This window comes from Phragmites australis, chromosome 18 (genome assembly GCF_958298935.1).
Source record: "Phragmites australis chromosome 18, lpPhrAust1.1, whole genome shotgun sequence".
In the NCBI taxonomy this organism is placed as follows: Eukaryota; Viridiplantae; Streptophyta; class Magnoliopsida; order Poales; family Poaceae; genus Phragmites; species Phragmites australis.
Genome location: NC_084938.1, coordinates 13,407,792 through 13,426,427, shown reverse-complemented (window position 1 = coordinate 13,426,427; position 18,636 = coordinate 13,407,792). Strand labels below are relative to the sequence as shown.

Sequence of the window (18,636 nt, the reverse complement as noted above, 5' to 3'; positions counted from 1 at the left end):
CTCGGGAACCAGAGGCGGCGGCCCCGAGCACCTTCTTCCGGGACTTAGCTTATTCTTACCTTGCAGGGTGGTGACATGTGGTGGATGGCCGGCCTGGTCTCGGGACTTAGGGACCCCTGGTTCTGAATACACCGACAGTAGCCCCCGGGCCCGTTGGTAGCCGACGGGACGGAGACTGCGAATGGGCCCTTCGTCGCGACCGAGGCCAAGGCTGGCCCGGACGCCATGTGGCAAGCTTTCGAGAGGTGGCCCTTGCGGACCTAGACCTGAAGTACGTTCCAACGGGAAAATGAGTGGACGCGTGTCCACACAACTTCCGAAGGGTATGATAACCATACGGGCGGCACGCGCGGTCGCCGCGCAGATCGAGGAAAATACGCCTGGCAACCGCGGACATCGCGCGATCGGCGGGAGATTCGCCTGGCAGTTTGCGCCGATCGAGGCGACGCTTCGCCGAGCGAACCGTTCGGGCGGCAGTTTTCCAATTTTGAGATATAAAAGGGGGAACGGATCGGTCCGTTCCCCTTTTTACGCTCTCTTGCACTTGTGCTCTTGCCTTCTTCGTGCTCCGAAGCCTTTAGGGGATTCTCAGGCAACCGGAGCATTCTTCCTTCTTTCTTCCTTCACCACCAAAAAACACCTTCCATCCTGTCGAGATGACGAGGGTTGGAGGAGGTCGCCGGGACAAGACTTCGGACAGCATTTTGCCGGAGTCTCGTCTGAGGAACGAGGAGGCGGCGGACAAGATTAGGAAGCTGCTGGTGCCGGAGGGTCAGGAGGGTGCTGTGGCGGTGAGGCCGGCGACTCTGACGCCGGCGACGACCGTCCCTGGGCGGACCGTCCTCTTCACCTCTTTCGTGGCAGCGGGGCTAGTGCCGCCGTTCTTCGCCTTCTTTCTGCAAGTGCTGGAGACGTACGGCATTCAAATGGTGCACCTAAGCCCCAATTCCGTCGTGGCGTTGGCGGTCTTCGCGCATCTCTGCGAAATGTTCGTGGGGGTGATGCCGTCGGCGACGCTGCTTCGCCACTTCTTCGTCCTTCCGCCGGTGGGGAAGAAGAGGGGGCACTCCACGGCGGACGTCGCGGGGTGCTGCAACCTTCGGCTCCGGGAAGGCCTGGGGGACCATTACATTCTCCAGGTGATGCGCAGCAAGTGGGAGGAATGGCGACGGGACTGGTTCTTCGTCGACATCGACCCCCACGAGCGCCTCGAATTGCCAGAGAAGGCGGCGGAACCTCGGCGATCAACGTGGGAGGCGCCGCCACCAGAAGATGCGAGACTGAAGCCGGTGCTGGAGCGCATTCTGGAACTGCGCGAGGGCGGGCTGACCTCAGTCATGGTGGTTGTGGACTTTCTGCGCCGTCGGTTGGCGCCCTTGCGAGAGCGGGCCCGGCCAAGCTGGTTCTACACTGGGCCGGAGGACATCACCAGGACCCAGATTGGCGCGAGCTGGGATCTGGGGCAGGCGGAGCTGCGGGGGATGACCCGAGTGATCACCGGAACGGAGGACATGAGCCGGACGGAGCTCCCGTGGCCGGAGATGGCGCTCTGCGCCAACCCCAGCCGGGTGGCCATTATGGCGGGGCTGCCGGAGTTCGATGCCCAGGGGCCCGTGGACCGGCCAAGAAGCCGGAGTCCTGAGGCCTCCGAACTCCCCGGGCTGGAGGAACTACTTGGCGATGAGGTTGCTGGTAGTTCGGCGCAGGCTGGCGAAGGGGTCGCCGCAGGCGGCAGCCGCCGTGCCATAGAGGAGGGCGCCACTGAAGTTGTTGAGGAGTTGGCGCCGGGAGATCGGGGAAAGCGTCCCCGGGCCTTGATCCTAGTGCCGGATTCTCCGCCGTCGCCGACGGCAGCGGCGGCATTTCCGGTGCTGGAGCCGCGCCTGGTGCGGATGGGGCCTGCATTGGCGCCCGCGACCTGCACGGCGGAGACCGAGACCTGTGCGGCGGCACCCGAGGCCCGCACGACGGCGCCCGTGGCCCGCGTAGTGGCTCAGCCGAGCCCCCAGCGGAAGAGGCGGCGGGAGGAGTCCGGACCGACGGTGCCGGACCCGGACATCAGGCTCCCAGCGGCCAAATGGCGGTATCGGTGAGTCTTCTTTCTTGCTTTTCCATGGGCATTTTCGGCCCGAACTAAGTTTTGACAATTTTCACTTGTCTCCCGTAGGCCAGCCGCAGGCGCTGCTGCGACGGAGAGAGAACAGGCGCCGGGGCCAGAGCCGAGCCCGCCCACTGCGCCGACGGAGGCCGGCATAGGAACGGCGGAGGCGCCAATTGACGTGGCGGCCCCTGGAAGGGAGGCGGAGGCGGCGGCCAAGAGAAGGGCGCCGGCGGAACCTACCCCGGGCGCGGAGAGCCCGGGGCGGATAACGGTGGAGGTGGATGTTCTGCCGGGGCCGGTGGACAGGGCGGCCGATGCGGGAATGCGGCCGCCGTCCGAGACCTTGGCTCCGGCGGAGCCTACCCCGGGCAGGCAGAGCCCTGGGCGGATGGCGGTGCAAGGCCCTGCGGAGAGCTCGGCCCCCTTGGAGTCACTCTGCGGAGAAGCCTGGGCCCCACCGGTGCCCGGTCAGCCCGCCGATCCTTTCCTGGTCGCCATTGAAGGTGTCCAAGTAGCGGTTGGGCGGCTGGGCGCAGTGGTGAACGCCAAGGAGGGGGAGCTCGAGGCCGAGCGCGCCCGCCTGGCACTGGAGAAGGCGCAGCTGGCGGGCGCCCAGGAGGAGGCCCGTGCGGCAGCCGCGCGGGAGCAGAAGCTCCTAGAAGACATCCGCGCGGAAGCCGCGCGGGAACGAGAAACTCTGAAGACTGCGCGGGCAGAGGCCGCGCGGGAACGAGAAGACGCCGCCCGCTTGCAAGCTGCCGAGGCCCTTGCCAGGATGGGGCAGGCGCAGGAGAGGGAGGTGGCAGTCGCAGCCCGGGAGCAGGCTGCGGAGGAGCGGCAAGCCGAGCTGGCCTGCCGGGAGGGCGCGGCCGAGAAGACGCGCGCCGACCTCCAGCGCTGGGAAGACGATCTCCGGAAGATCAGAGAAGAATTCAAGCGCTGGGAGGAGGACGTCTCCATCCGGGAAGTGGACAATGAGCTATCGGCGTCGGATCTCGGTGCCCGGGAGGATTCGGTGGCCCAGCAGGAGGATGTGTTGGCCCGGCGGGAGAATGAGCTGAGTCGCCGAGAAGGCGAACTGAGTCGCCGAGAAGGCGAACTGAGTCGCCGAGAGGGCGAAGCTGCTGCTGCGTCGGCCGCCGCGGCTACCAGGGCAGAGGAGAACGCGAAGCACGAGGCGGAACTGGCCGAGCGCGAACGCGCCTTGTCCGAGATGGTGGCCAAGACGAAGCAGGCTGCCGCCCCCACCGCGGCTGGCGGTTCTTCCGGTCCGGCCGGGGACCAGGGACTCGAGGCACAGCTGCGGGCCGCTAAGGAGAAGCTCGAGACCTCTTTTGTCTCGCGGGTCAACCTCGAGCATATGCTGGAGGACATACTCCGGCGGATGCGACGGGCCGTGGAGAAGGGTGGTCTTGGACGGCTTGTCGACGACACGAAGGGCGACGGCCCCGCACGACAAGTGTTGGGGCTGCAGCAGGTCTGCGAGCGCCTCGAGGCCCTGCCTTGGGCGGTCCAGGAACTCGCCGCCCGGGAGGGACGTGGCTTGGCGCATGCAGTGGCCGAGCACGTCCTGGCCTGCTACCGAAGCAGGGACCCGAACTTCCCACTGGAGCCGGCGCGGGAGGGAGTGGTCGAGGCTGAGGGGGAGGCTGCCCGGGCAGCGGTCCGGAGTACCGCCGCCGAGGTGGCGGCCGGCTTCAGGCGAGAGGTGCCGCCGCCGCCAGTCCCCGGGGATGACTCAGAGGATTCAGCCGACGCCTCTGCCGCCGACTAGATCTTTTGTAGCCTCTTTTCTTTTGTTGTAGATGTAGGAGTGAACACTTAGAAAATGTCTTGGAAATATCCTGTGAATATTAAATGGCTGTTTTTCCCTGGGCTCGCAACTCCAGTTTCTCTGTGTGTTCGATGCTTCTTCCGATGTTTTACTTCGAAGTCCCGGGGAGTACTCAGTCGGGCCGTTCCCGACCTTCCCGTCCCCGAGGATGAAGTTGTCTTGATCGCTGTTGCTGGCACAGTCGGCCTTCAAGCTCTCACGAATCCGCATTGCCTAAGTTAAGAACAAAGACACAGACTTCCTTGCCCGGGAGATGGATCGATCCCGCTCGGAACACGCCGTGCCTGATGAATACTTTTTCACTTTGCGACCACTCAGTTAGTAGAAGGGAGACGCGTGCGGGCGAGAATGTGACCAAGAGTCCTCGCGGTCCGGTGGTACCCGGGCTTTAAACGGGCCAGGCCGAGCACTGACAGCCCGCCCCCGAGACCTGAGCTCCGGACTACCCGAGTAGCTCGAGCGATAGGATTACCCAGGGATAGGTAGAGATCTCTTCTGGGACGACGCAGGGGACGTGCGTCCACTCTGCCAAGAAGTCGGAGAGTGCCTGGCTTTTGATTGCCTGGCGACAGACGAAGTGTAAGTCGAACTCCGCCAGCTCGACCGCCCATTTGACAACGCGCCCGGTGCCCTCCCGGTTCCGGAGAATGGGTCCCAGTGGATAAGTGGTAACCACCGAAATCTTGTGCGCCTGGAAGTAGTGGCGCAGCTTCCGGGAGGCGATGAGCACGGCATAGAGTAGTTTCTGCGCCTGGGGATACCTTGTCTTGGCCTCCCGGAGGACCTCGCTGACGAAGTACACCGGTCGCTGTACCCGGCGGGCCCGGATGGTGGCCCTACCCGGGGGGCTGCCACAGCCCCCAGGGTCGGCGGTATGGTCGGGGCTGGCCGGGCACTCGGGCTCGATTCCTTGGCTGGGAAGAGCAGCATGCTCGGGTTCGACCCCTTGCCCAGGGGGAGCCACGAGGACAAGTGAGTGGTCGGGGGCCTTTGGGAGCTGGTACCCAGCACCCGGCCCCGAACACTCGTCGCGCTCCACCACCAGTACTACGCTCACAACCTGAGGAGTGGCCGAAACGTAGAGCAGCAGGGGCTCACCTTGAGAGGGAGCCACCAACACGGGTGGCGAAGTGAGGTACTTCTTTAAATCGCGGAAGGCCTGCTCGGCCTCCGGCGTCCAGTCAAAATGACCGGATTTCTTCAGAAGCTTGAAGAGGGGGAGCCCCCGCTCCCCGAGCTTGGAGATGAAGCGCCCGAGAGCTGCCATGCAGCCGGCGAGGCGCTGGACTTCCTTGAGTCGAACCGGGGGTCGCATCTGCTCGATGGCCCGGATCTTCTCTGGATTGACCTCGATCCCTCGGCCAGAGACCAAGAAACCAAGAAGCTTGCCCGCCGGCACCCCGAAGACACATTTCTCCGGGTTGAGCTTAAGGCGGGTAGAGCGGAGACTGTTGAAAGTCTCGGCAAGGTCCTCGAGCAGGGTGGCGCGGTCTCGGGTTTTGACCACGAGATCGTCGATGTAAGCCTCGACGTTGCGGCCAACCTGCGAGTTAAGAGTGATACGAATAGCGCGCTGGAAAGAGGATCTAGCGTTGCGCAGGCCGAAAGGCATTGACATGTAGCAATAAGTCCCCACCGGGGTAGTAAAAGCAGTTTTTTCCTCGTCCCCCACGGCCATGCGAATCTGGTGATACCCAGAGTTTGCATCTAGGAAGCATAAAAGATCACATCTCGCAGTTGAATCTATAATTTGATCAATGCGAGGTAAGGGGAAAGGATCTTTAGGACAAGCCTTGTTAAGGTCGGTGTAGTCCACACACATGCGAAGCTTGCCGTTGGCCTTCGGGACGATGACTGGGTTTGCTAGCCAGTCGGGGTGGAGGACTTCTCGGATGAATCCGGCGTCGAGGAGCTTGCGGACCTGCTCGCGGATAAACTCCTGGCGCTCTGGCGCCTGCCGCCGGACCTTCTGCTTCACTGGGCGGGCGTCCGGACGCACGGCCAAATGATGCTCGATCACCTCCCTAGGGATCCCGGGCATGTCGGACGGTTGCCAAGCAAACACGTCTACGTTAGCCCGGAGGAAGGCGACGAGCGCGCTTTCCTATTTGCTGCCCAGGTCGCTGCCGATACGGACAACCTGGGTAGCGTCTTCGCCCACCTCGACCTCCTTCGTTGGAACAGAGGTGTCGGCGGCGAGTCGGGGTCTGGATGAAGAGGGTCCCGGGCCCCCTGTAGAGCCATCAACCTCGGCCTGCGCTGAGACCAGAGCCATGTATGATTGTTCAGCGCAGGAGACGGCGCCGCCGGAGTCGGCGATCACGGAGATAGAGCCTGCGGGGCCGGGCATCTTAACCGTAAGGTATGCATAATGCACGGCCATCATAAACTTGGCAAGCGCCGGACGCCCGAGGATGGCGTTGTAGGGGAGAGGGAGCTCCGCAACATCGAAGAGGACGCACTCCGTGCGGAAGTTGTCCCGACTCCCGAACGTGACAGGCAACTCAACCTGCCCGAGGGGCAGGGAGTGCCCGGGAGTTACTCCACAGAAGGGGAGTGACGGCTTTAGGCGTCGGGAAGATACTTGCAGCTTCTCAAAAGCCTCTTTGGAAAGGAGGTTGAGGCCGGCACCACCGTCGATCAGCACTCTGCCGACCTTAACATTGCAGATAGTGGGAGACACTACCAGAGGTAGCCGTCCCACGGCTGCAGTACTGACGGGGTGATCAGCCATGCTGAACGTGATCGGAGCATCCGACCACCTCAGGGGTCTTGTGGCCTCCTCGCTCGGGGTTGCCGAGCACACTTCGCGCCGCATGACCTTGATGCCACGGCGCGAGCAGGGTGTGTAAGCGCCCCCGTCGATGAAGGCGACCGCATGCTCGGGCTCCTGGAAGCCGAGCTCGGCGTTGTTGGGGACGACCTCGGTATCGCCTCCTCCGCGGGACTCGTCGCGCTCCCTCTGGCGCTGCTCCACGAGTCCTTTGACCGTACGACACTCCGTGAGGTCGTGCCATCTGGTCAGGTGTATGGGACACCATTTACCTGGCTCGGGCCCCGCGGGAGCGGGGGCCCTCGCTGGAATAGGAGCTCGGTCAGGGGCCGGGGCTCTTGCTGGAGCTGGCGCCCTAGCCGGTGCCGGGGCCCTCGCGGGCACAGAGGCCCGAGGAGGAGCCCGAGCAGGGGCCCTGACGGGGCACCGATCGACACCCGGCCGACGCTCTTGCCGGTGATCGGGTTCTTGCGGCACCCTGTGAGCGGGGACTTGGGCTGGCTCGACGGGAGCGGCCTCGCGCTTCCTTTTCTTTTCCCGCTTATCAGAGCGGGAAGAACTTGGCTGGTCGGGAGCGGGGCGAGGAGCATGCCACGCCCTGGCCTCCGCAGCCTTGGCACACTTATCGGCCAGTGCGAAGAGTTCCGCAGTGGTCTCGATCTCGTGCGTACCTAGCTTCTCGAGCATCCGCTCATCACGGACGCCCTGCCGGAAAGCAACAATAACAGCATGGGGGGCCACTCGCGGAATAGTGTTGCGAACCTGGCTGAAACGCTGTATAAATCGCCGTAGCGTCTCCCCTTCCTGCTGCTGGACGGCGTGGAGGTCGCACTCCAAACCGGGACGCGTAAACGTGCCCTGAAAGTTGGCCACGAACTGGTGGCACAGGTCATCCCAGGAGCCGATAGACCCTGGGGGTAAGTTCATAAGCCAAGAGCGGGCGGAACCCCTCAAGGCAACATGAAAATAGTTTACCATCACCTTTTCGCTGCCCCCGGCCGCTTCGACGGCCGTCGTGTAGATCTGGAGGAACTCGACGGGGTCGATGGACCCATCGTACTTCTCCGGCAGCTCGGGGCGGAACTTGGAAGGCCACCTAACCCGGCGGAGCTCGGTGGTGAAGGCACGGCAACCGGTGCCGTACCCCGCAGCGCGAGCGGGGGTCCTCGGTGGCGAGAAGCGGCGAGCCGGGGATCCCCGGTGGCCGCGGGCCGGGAGAGAGGAAGCCTGGTCCTCTGCCCCAACCCCCTGCCGGGTCTCCCGCTGACGTTCGAGAGTAACTCGGGCATCCTCGTGGCCCCTCCGCTCATCAAGATGTAAACGAAGGTCCCGGGCTTCAGACACGGCCAGGGGGACGTCGCTCCGCCTGGAGACCCCTCGGCCCGTGCGGGTGTTGCCCGTTGAGGAGCCGGCTCTGGCGGCACCATGCTGAGAAGTGGCGCGAGGACTCCCGGCCTGCACCTGGCGACGAGCAGTGCCGACCAAAGCGACGACATCTTGTATCCACCGGCCTTCCGGAGTGTTTGGCGTGGCCTGAACGTGCGGATGCCTGAGGAGAGCATGTGCTGCAAGCAGCGCGCTCCCTGGGCTGGCCTCGCTGAAAGCGAGCCTGCGCTGAGGCGGCACCCGACGTGGTCCAGAGGCGGACCTAGCGGCCGGGGATCCGACCACCTGCTGGGGGTCGGAAAGTACGTCGGCAGCGGCGGCGGCGGCCCTGCTGGGCCCAGCGCCTTGATCCCCTTGCGCGGGAAAAACCGCGCACGTGGATGGCGGCTGCCGCTGGTACGCAGCAGCGACGGGGCTCTCTCGGTCGTCGGGCAACGCTCCGTCACTGGAAGTGGAGCCGGAACGCTGGAGACGGTGCCCGCCGGCCATCTTTTCCTGGGAAAAAAAAGTGAAACAAACAATCCAGGGATACTCCCCCCTACCTGGCGCGCCAGCTGTCGGAGGGTGAACTCCTGTCGCAGGGATCCCAAAAGACCCCTTTTTAGAGATTTGGCCCGGGGGATGATCCTGGAAAAGCTTGTTTGGGAAATAAGCGGGAACGGAAACAAATGCGATGGCTGGCGGGAGATGATTGCCCTAATGCGAGGAAAAGATGGGTGCACCGGGGTTTAGACAGGTTCGGGCCGCACGGAGGCGTAACACCCTACTCCTGTGTGAGCGCTATATTTATCCTTGAAGGGAATTCTTCAAGGATGTATCTGGTTCTAAGGGGAGAGCCGTTTACAAAGAGCTTGAGGCTCTCGTGTTCTAGCTTGGCTTGAGCTGGTTCGAGCGTCTGCGTCCTCTTCTTCACACACTTTCGGTTCCTTCGGTCTTGTTCGTCGGGGGGTCCTCTCTTTTTTAGTGTTCTCCATCCTTTCCTTTTATAGGCGCGCCGACCTCAACATATCCTGAATGGGAAAGAGGGGATGCGAATGCCAAGGTGCCACGGAGAAAGGCGTAATCATTTCATCTCGACGAAGTGACAGGGGCGGTGGAGAAATGCGGCGCGCATCCGACCACCCGCCACTGTGGAAGCCCTCGGGCGCCATAAAGGGGGCCCGCCGGGCAGCCTCAGATGTGTCCGGGGCGCCCACCCTGTCTTGTTCTTCCGCCATGGCAGGGTGGCAGACGGAGCACTTCGATCTTGGCAACGTTATCCCGAGGCACCCGGATGAAACGGGACGGGACCCGTGCATTTAATGGACCCACGCCCCCCCCTCCTGCCAGTGCATGGCAGGGTCTGACACTGGGGCGTGGGCAGCTGAGAATGTCAGGATGTCAGGATGTCAGGCCGCGCGTGCCTATTAAATGCGGCATTGGGCCTTTGACTGGATGACACCCTGACGACGGGACCCTTCGGGTCGTCGAATGATCTTGCGCGAACCTTCGGGGAACCGAGTCCTCGGGGGCTGCCACGTGCAGCCCCGAGCACTCTCCCCCGAGTACTTGAGTGAGACCTTCGGGGAACCGAGTCCTCGGGGGCCGCCACGTGCAGCCCCGAGCACTCTCTCCCGAGCACTTTGGTGGGACCTTCGGGGCACCGAGTCCTCGGGGGCTGCCACGTGCAGCCCCGAGTACTCTCTCCCGAGCACTTCCTTCTTGGTATTTGGGCTCTGCGGATCATCGGGGAACTAGGGTGCTCGGGAACCAGAGGCGGCGGCCCCGAGCACCTTCTCGCGGGACTTAGTTTCTTCTTACCTTGCAGGGTGGTGACATGTGGTGGATGGCCGGCCTGGTCTCGGGACTTAGGGACCCCTGGTTCTGAATACACCGACACCCACGGTGTGTGGGCTCCACTTCCGACTAGGGTAAAGCCTACCCTCTGGGAAACCTTTTCAGGTGACCTTGGGTTTAGGTAATCAATGCTTACTGGTGCGTGAACTTGTCACGCCTCCGGAGAAATCTCTCGGGGGCGTCGTAACTACATTATCAAGGAGGTCCCTTGATAACTGGCATCTACACACTATCGAAGTTACACAATACCTTCTAGGAAATCTAAGCAGTCTTTCCTTCCAGGTGACCTAGGCATGCTACGCCCGCAGTGTGTAGTCATGTCGTGCAACGAGGATTCCTTGCGATAGCATTCCTCGGAGAACCGCAACTCCGCCACCGAGGACATACTCCGGGGTGTGGCTTCGACACCCGAGGCTATGCAAATGCCTTCCAGGGCACTCTGGGCATAATCTGTCTTGCAGGTGACCTAGGCATAAGCGGCGTCCGCGGTGTGTGGGCCTCACTGTCTACCGAGATTACGCAATGCCTTTCAGGAAATCTAGGCAGTCTTGCCTTCTAGGTGACCTAGGCATGCTACGTCTGCGGTACGTGGGCTTGTCACGCCACCCGAAGATGTCCTACAGGTGGCGTCACAACACGGTCTATCAAATAAATCCCTTGATACGTAGCAACTACACTTTCGAGGCCGCACAAATGCCTTCCAGGAAACCTAGGCAGACCCGCCCCCAGGTGACCTAGGCACGATGTGTCTGTGGGAGTATAGGGATTTTGCATGGTTATACTAGCTAAGTTTTGCAGTCTACTGTTGGCTATAAGAAGCTAGTTGTAGCGTAAAACATAGCTAGGTTATATAACTGTTTATGCTAAATGAGAATGTAACTTAAGTTCTACTGCTTCTACCTAGTGGCTATCTATTGCAAAAAGACTTCTAGCAGTAAGGTTGGAGGCCTCCAACAGACTCCAACCTGGCCATATGAAAGATGGATTACTAGGTAAACTACTTGGCAGTTAATAGTGGGCGTACCTTTGTAGAAATAAGGGCTCTATTGCGAGGCTTGGTGGCCTTGAAGCCTGTGGCTAGGCTGGGAGAGGCGGTGCTTGACCCCCTCAGCCTTTAGCTGTTGCTCGGCCCCGGAGGTAATCCGTCCGGAACTTGGCAACGGCATGTTGGAGGCGTAGTCGAAGGCTGGTCGGAAGAGGCGGTCCTCGACCGCCTTGGCCCTTAGCCGCTGCTTGGCTTCGGAGGTACCCTGTCTGGAGTCTGGCGACGGCGTGTCCCCGACTCAGTTCTCGTTGCTGGGTGTGGTACCGTTGGTAGTAGGGTCGGTAGTGACGGTGCAGGGTTGAGGGGCTATGGATTTGCCCGGGAGTTTGCTCCAGGCCTTCGAACCCTGCGTCGTCCTTCACTCGCTCTTTCTGTGGTCAGGTATTCTGCTTGCCTTCCAAGGTATTCCTCCCGGAAGGTCATGAGGGTGCGGTAGTTGTTGGTGTTGTGGCCGCGCCCTGGTCCGTGCTGGATGCACCCGTGTGCCTCTGGGGGCGCCGGAGCTTGGAGTTGTCGCTGGGGTCGCTGCCGAAGGCGGTGTGTCCCGGAGCCTGTGGTTTCCCCCAGGTCTCCTTCCCCTTTGGGAGACCATCGAGGCTGCCCAGTGAACCGACTTTTGGAGCTAAAGTGGTTCTGACTATGCTTCCCCGGACGAGGTGGGCTTAGGGTTCCCTGCGCGCGGTTTGCGTTGCGACGGCGGCGTCAGAGGCGCTGGAGGGGTCCGCGCGCCCTGGAGCCCTCCATCTCCTTGGAACCCTTTTTCGCCTGAGGGGCTCAAGGAGGGCGTTGGGTGGACAGACTTTCCGTAGATGTTGGCTCGCTCGGGGTATCCCAGGTGTGGTCGAAAGGGATACATTGGGACCAAGCCCAGGTGGGAGCACTCCTGGGTTGGACCTCCCAGAACCATTGGAAGGCGGTCTGCTTGACTGTGGCTTTGGCCGCATCCTCTCCTGAGGCGATGAGGTCTTCGTCGTGCAGAGGCTAGAAGGCTTCCGCGCCGTCTGGTGTTCCTGTACCGACCCAGGGTTCTGAGTTGGCCAAGGTTGGAGGGACGCCGTCTCACACGGCAGCGGGGCTGGAGCATGCATACGGTGCGTATGGCTTAGATAGCCATGCATATGGTTGCATGCTTGCAACAGTGAGTATGACGGTTTTCGCTAACCCTTTGGTGGTTTTCCTGGTGGATTCCTACCTCTTTTAGCACTTCTGTGTTCGAGTCCCCACAGACGGCGCGCTGTTGGAGCAAGAGTTCGTTTTGCCCCAGCAAGTACGGTGAGGATTTCTTCTAAGGAGGTGACTCAAGCTTGGAGACGAAGTTTAAGAGGGAGGAACACCACAGATGTATTGATGGTAGAAAAAATGGATCGCTCTGGGAGGAGTATCACAGCGTGACTTGGTGTGTTTTCACTTTTGTGTCTTTTTTGCTATCTAGCTCCTCCTCTGCCCAGATGACTATGACCCCTTATTTATAGGGCCATGAGTAGCTTAGCGTACAAGTTATCATAATATACAGATATTTGAGATCTGACCGAATTACTGGGCCTTATCTTGGATATACTTTCTACCGTATCGATGGAGATAAATATCCACCATGGTAACTATCGTGGTGTCAGCCCCTGGAGTGCGGTGAGCCGGTCGTCAATTGCGACCCGATGCCGTACTATTAGGGGTGTCAGGATAGCCTCCATTATACCGGAGTGTTAGAGCGGTGTCCATCAGTCTAGGCTTTTAATGCCGGTCACTTGCAGGGAAAGCACGACCAGTGCTCCCCTTCCGGTAGATCTTTTCTAAACCTGTTGACTCACCTTGTAGCCTTCGAGAAGGCTGCCCGAGCAGCCTGAGACGGGGGCCTCGGGAGGCATGGAACCGGGAGGTGAAAGCTTTGGGAAGCAGGACTCCGGAAGGCCGGGGCTTCTGGAGGCCGAAGCTTCGAGGGACCGAGCCTTCAGAAAGTCGGGTTTTTAGGAGGCTGAACCTTCGGGAGACCGAGCTGACTAAGCCAAGGGAAGGCTTCGCAGGTACAAAGAGGTACCGTGAAGGGATCTGATGACTTCGGAGGTCGACCTTTTAACTGAGGGTCCGAAGATCAAGGCTCCGGAGGGACGTGGACGGTAATCTTCAACCATTATCCTCAGGCTGGTTTATTTTCCCCCTAACAGTCACTATGCTAGTAGATTGTAGCATGAAAATCAAAATAGAGGTGAGATTTTGTGCATGAAAGTCAAAATATATTGTTATAACGTCATTATTTTAAATGGTTACCTTAAAGAAAAAAATTCGTGTGTTAAGAATATATTTTGGGATTGTTCCGCACAGGTTCCTGCCGGTGACAAGCTGGGAATTGGTACCTGCTGGCCGGTTTGAACCAGTCAGGTAACAATTTTTGAAATGTTATGCTAAGAAACTTGGCATTGGTTACAGGAACCGATGATGATTTTCCTCCATCATATAAGAACAGCAGAGGTATGAAAGGCAGTGGACGTATCAGTTGTAATGGAAGAGATGTTGGTGCTGGTCTGTATACTAGAGTTCAACCGCAGGCAGATATGGAAACACAAATACATCAACTTGAGCAAGAAGCATATTGTTCAGTTCTTCGAGCTTTCAAGGCTCAGTCTGATGCTATCACATGGGTATAACATTTATCTCAGTCATTCCTCAAATTGTTAATTGACTCTGTTTGGCCTTCATTTCATAGAGTTGACCTTAGAAAAGTTTGAATATATTGTCTCAGGAAAAGGAAGGTCTCATTACTGAGCTTAGGAAGGAGCTAAGAGTATCTGACAAGGAACACCGGGAGTTGCTAAACAGAGTGAATACTGATGATATTATCCGAATAATAAGGTATTATATGGACAGATCCCCCTCCCTTTTTTCCCTTTCTCCTCTTTCTCACCCTCTGGTGTCTTCTATTAAGGGAATGGAGAGAGTTAACAGGTGGGCTTCAGATGAATTTGGTTAATAATGCTCAGCGTTCGCATGACCCCATGCCCAGTCCAACCACCTCTGCTCGCAAGAGGCAGAAGACATCTCAACCTATTCCTTCTGCATCTGTAGCTGCACCATCTGCTGTGCATTCACAGCACTTAACTGTGCCAATGCAACCGTCATCTTCAGGAGCAAAAAACTCAGCTCCACTTGGCACAAAAGGGAAAAAGACCAAACCAGTAAGTGATGGTTGAAACATCTGCAGATGTTTTTGCAGTTTTATTTTTTGTAATGTTGTATTAATTATTTTGTGGGTGATTAATTGTGCTGGAAGGGCCAAAAGTTACCTGGTGCCCCCGCAGTCAAATCTATGCCATCTTCTGTTGGTCCTGGTGGGAGGGGACCAATTATGAATAGAAACACTTCTGGTAGCCTTCCTCCTGAAGGACCACGGATAGATCCATTAATTGGCCGTAAAGTCATGACTCGGTGGCCTGATGATAATAGCTTTTATGAAGCTGTTATAACTGATTATAATCCAATAAAGGTATGTTTTATTTCTTAGGGGTCACAATTATAACTTGTCTTGGTTTATATACTTTCTGAAGTCATTCTGATTAATTGTAGGGTCTCTATTCACTGGTTTATGACATGGATACAGAACATGAGACATGGGAGTGGGTTGATTTTAAACAGGTAAATGTTCGTTTATTCACTTATTGTGAATGGTGTGCGGACTTCAGATACTTATAGAATTAATTGCTAGTTTGTCTTCGATATTGTACTCCACTTATGGTTGACATTTTCTAAGAATTGATTGGTGTAAGCCATTAGTTTGGATTAAATAATAGTTAGTAAAAGAGAATGATGTCTTATTCTAGAGTGAAGTTTATAAGTGATCTTTAAGTTGATACATTGGGCACACAAACTGCCAATTTGCTTGGTCTTTTATGGCGTTCTGTTCCCAACTTCCAGAATCAACAAAGATAGTCCCGATCTAAGCTTCCTGGCACCAACATAGACCTAAAGAGACAGTGTATCTCTGTTACGTGGGGCCCAAAAGCCTTCATTTCAATGACATGTGGGATCCAAAGAGCTGCACTCCATGAGACAAGTATAACTAAAGTTGTTTTCTTGAATGGCTTTTTTTGTTCCACAGCCGCATCACTACTCAAGTTAGGATTTTATTTTTAAAAAGCTGAACATAAGGTTTGATTTGATGCTACAGTGTAGCAAGCCACACTTTTTTGAGCTCTGCCATCCACTCATGGACTCTATTTTGTTCAACTATGCCTGAATTGTGGCCACCGTTTTGGCTGCCTTGAATGTGGCAGTGAACCAAATGGCCTCATTGGCTTACATGGTACACATGAGATATCAAATTCCTGGATTTGCTTAAGATACATACAAGATAACTGGGATCTGCTCATAATAATTCTTATTTTCAGGGAAAATGCACTTTGTTTAATTCTCAACAGAAAAGATATGAAGGATCACTGCTATTGAAATGTCAGATATGCTTTGGTTAAGTCATTTTTGTCTCGTAATCTGAAACTGGACTGGACCTGCAATACAATGTAGTAGTATACCCAGGAACCAGAGGCTAAATTATTATTTTAATGAACTGCTTGGCAAAGGACTTTTAATGGAGGATGTCCACCGTATACCAAGTGCTCGAACTTGGCTAAAAATCACCTGGACTAGTGCTTTGTTGTTTGGTAGCTGGGAACTAAACTCGACATCAGCATGTTGGAAATATATGATCAAAATGAATTATATTAAATTCAAAAATAAGAATTTTTTAATACAGCTGTTGGACTAGCAAACCGGTGAAGCAATCGCTTGACCATTTCACTCGCTGTTTCAGTTTTAATAACTATGATTTGCAAACAAAATGATTTCTATTTCATTATCAACGGAATAGAGTTGACCGGGATATCGTGATATTAACACCAACAGCTGAACACATCTGTTGAACAAGCTGGATAAGCTAAGCAACAAGCAAGGCTGATGCAGTAATCTGTGCATGATATTTATTGATCTTTACTGCAGATGGCACCCGAAGATATAAAATGGGAAGATGAGGACCCTGGTATAAACTCGCAAGGTTGTGGTGCTCCGGTTCATGGTGGTAAGAAGTCAAGCAGTCGTGGTGGCCCCATGTCAGGTGCCGGAAGAGGCAGAGGGCCCCAAAAGAACTCATCTAGGAAAGATTTTCCACCTTCACAAAACGGTATTGGGAAGAAAAGTTCCAACCACATAGAAATACTCCATACGGAAACACTCATAAAGGAGGTTGGTTCGAAAGGAAGTCAGCATATTGGTTTAAAACCTACCAAATTGTCTGTTTTATCATGATTAACTGCCTATGTAGGTGGAGCGTGTTTTCAGTGCAGGCAACCATGACCCCCTTGAGATGGAGAGGGCAAAGAAAGTGCTAAAGGTAAACAAGGACATGCAAAACATTATTAGGGTGGCCTTTCTCCTGAACTAATAGATGTTCTGGCAGGAGCATGAACAATCTTTGATTGATGCGATTGCAAGGCTTGCCGAGGCATCTGATGGTGAAAGTGGTAAGTATAGTGCATGTTCCTTTGTTACATTATGAGGCTTTTTTTGAACCTGATCAAAACATTCGTCTGTTCTCTGGTGTGAGGGTGCTTTTTACCGTGCTTGGATGAAAAGTTTTCTGTCTGTGCTGTATATGATCTAGAAGCTTGGATCTTCAGTCAATCCATGTAACACATGTCCATTGGCACTTAATTTAACTGCTCCCCTTAAGTATTTGACACATAGGAGTTTAACCTTTGAAAATAAACTTGTAACACAAGATGTACATATGAGAATTGGTCTGTGTAATGCGCTCACAAAATCATTTTGAATAGACTAGTTTAACATGATCCTCTTTTTTCTTGTGGTTGAAGCAGATGACCATGCACGATCTTTGGAGTATAACCGTGGATGGAGGAACAAACATGGAGGAAGATATTTAGATATGGCAATCGATGGCCTCATGGCTGGAGATACAGATGCCATGTAAACAATTGCGAATGTACACAAAATTCCTTGATTAGTTTTTTTTTATCTGTTGTAAAATCCCAACGCTGATTTATTCTAGGTTTAGCTCTAGGCACTTCTAATTTGTTCTAACGAATGAATCAGTTGTTAGGATTACCTCTCTGATTGTTGTATGAATGAATCAGTTGTTAGGATTACCTCTCTGATTGTTGTGCTTTTTGTAGAATTGCAGCCCAGCACATGTTTGACACTGTAAATTTAGATTTCACGCTAATTTTGTTGTCTTGTAATCTTTGGATAAGTGTAACTGGATAGCTGGTTTCCTAGTGCGCCGGAAGGACCTTTTCTGAATCTGGACCACTCGGTTCCAGCACTTGAGTGAAATTTGTATCGCTTTGTGGATGACCGGGGTGGAGAAGGTTGGGATAGCTATGGAGGGTTCTGCAAGGTCATGTTCAACTCGCTGGCTGGCTGGTAGCGTGCGATCTTCAGACCGTTTCCTTAGTGGCCTCCTCAGTTGAGGCGAAGGTTGTCTGCCTTCTGAGATATTCTTGGTAAGCAGTGAGGGTCCAGTAGTTGTCAGTGTTGTATCTCCGTCGTGTATCGTGTAGGGTGCACTAGGATTCCTCCTCAGAGCATCGGTTTAGAGCATGGTCTTGCTCCGGGATGCTTTTGGGGTGTCCACGGTCGCATCCCTTAGGGTGGTTTTGGTTCGGATCCCTATGGCTGGGGGTGATGTTGATGTTTCGGTGTTGTCGCTGTCACCCCATGTGGGATCCAGAGGTATGAGCCTCCTTGGAGCCCCTCTTCGTTGGGAGAGGGGGCGTGTGATGGTCCCGCCTCTGAGGGTGATTTCTCGGGGTTGACACGGAAAGTCTCGGTAGCTCGTGAGCATTTACGATGGAGTTTTTCCTTCTCTGTACGCGCGTATTCCTTAAATTTGCTCATACGAACTTGCATCGTGCGTATGGGACGTCAGTTCAGCCGATCGTATAGAGGGCCTTCGGCCAGGCCCTGGGTCATGAGATTGATGTCCGAAGAGTCCGATATGCCTATAATCTGGGCCTTGGTCTAGGAGAACCTTCGGAAGTAATCTAGGAGGGTTTCATCCAGCTCATGTCTAATAGTGAACAAGCTTCTAGAGGTTATTGGCTCAACGAAGGTGCTCTGGGAGTTGCTGCGGAATAGGTCTCGAAGTTGGGACCAGGCGTGAATAGTGTCAGGGTCCAGTGCCCAGAACCGGCGTATAGCCGCCCCTTCCAAGGCGAGAGGAAAGTATTTAGTCATGGTGGTCGGTCCGGCCCCGTTAGCTTCTATGGCGAGGGCGTAGGGCCGGATGAACTCATCAGGGTTTGAATCGCCCCTGAACTTAGATAGCTTTGGGTTCCAAAAGCCCTTCGGGAAGGGCGTCCTCTGCAGGTCAGCCTGTAGGGGGGAGTCGTAGTCTTGCAGGGGATCCTCGCGACATTGGCTCCGGGGCTCCAGAGGCCGAACGTGCGGGGCCCTGGCGTCAAAAGGTTCATCGGCCCATAGAGCTTGGATCGGAACGACGCCGGTCGTTATGGGGGCGACGGTGGTCGTGCAGGTAGCCAGCTGCTCGACCCGCAAGGCCATTTGTAGTTGCTCCATACGGGTCAGGAGTGCTGCCAGGCGTGATTGACACTCGGATGGAATGGTGTTTTCAGCGGTGGCGTTGGCCATGGTCCCTATGGGTG

General features: G+C 56.1%; 1 protein-coding gene across 6 annotated transcripts in view; it reads left to right on the top strand.

The window, feature by feature from the left end:
* The window catches only part of LOC133899305 (protein EMSY-LIKE 3-like), a 33,342-nt gene extending 16,224 nt beyond the window's left edge, over positions 1-17,118 (top strand). Inside the window, exons 2-12 of one of the 6 annotated variants that reach the window (XM_062340285.1) lie at positions 12,788-13,086; positions 13,292-13,348; positions 13,434-13,608; positions 13,710-13,819; positions 13,893-14,142; positions 14,238-14,450; positions 14,531-14,599; positions 15,956-16,198; positions 16,278-16,346; positions 16,413-16,476; positions 16,831-17,118. In XM_062340285.1, coding sequence (XP_062196269.1) covers positions 13,022-13,086; positions 13,292-13,348; positions 13,434-13,608; positions 13,710-13,819; positions 13,893-14,142; positions 14,238-14,450; positions 14,531-14,599; positions 15,956-16,198; positions 16,278-16,346; positions 16,413-16,476; positions 16,831-16,943 — 1,428 coding nt within the window. In that variant the 5' untranslated portion in view covers positions 12,788-13,021 and the 3' untranslated portion in view covers positions 16,944-17,118. Of the gene's footprint in view, positions 1-9,979; positions 13,176-13,291; positions 13,349-13,396; positions 13,609-13,709; positions 13,820-13,892; positions 14,143-14,237; positions 14,451-14,530; positions 14,600-15,955; positions 16,199-16,277; positions 16,347-16,412; positions 16,477-16,830 lie in introns of those variants that run through there. The other 5 variants (XM_062340284.1, XM_062340290.1, XM_062340289.1 and 2 more) reach the window with 5 other exon arrangements.
* The last annotated feature ends 1,518 nt before the right edge of the window (positions 17,119-18,636 follow it).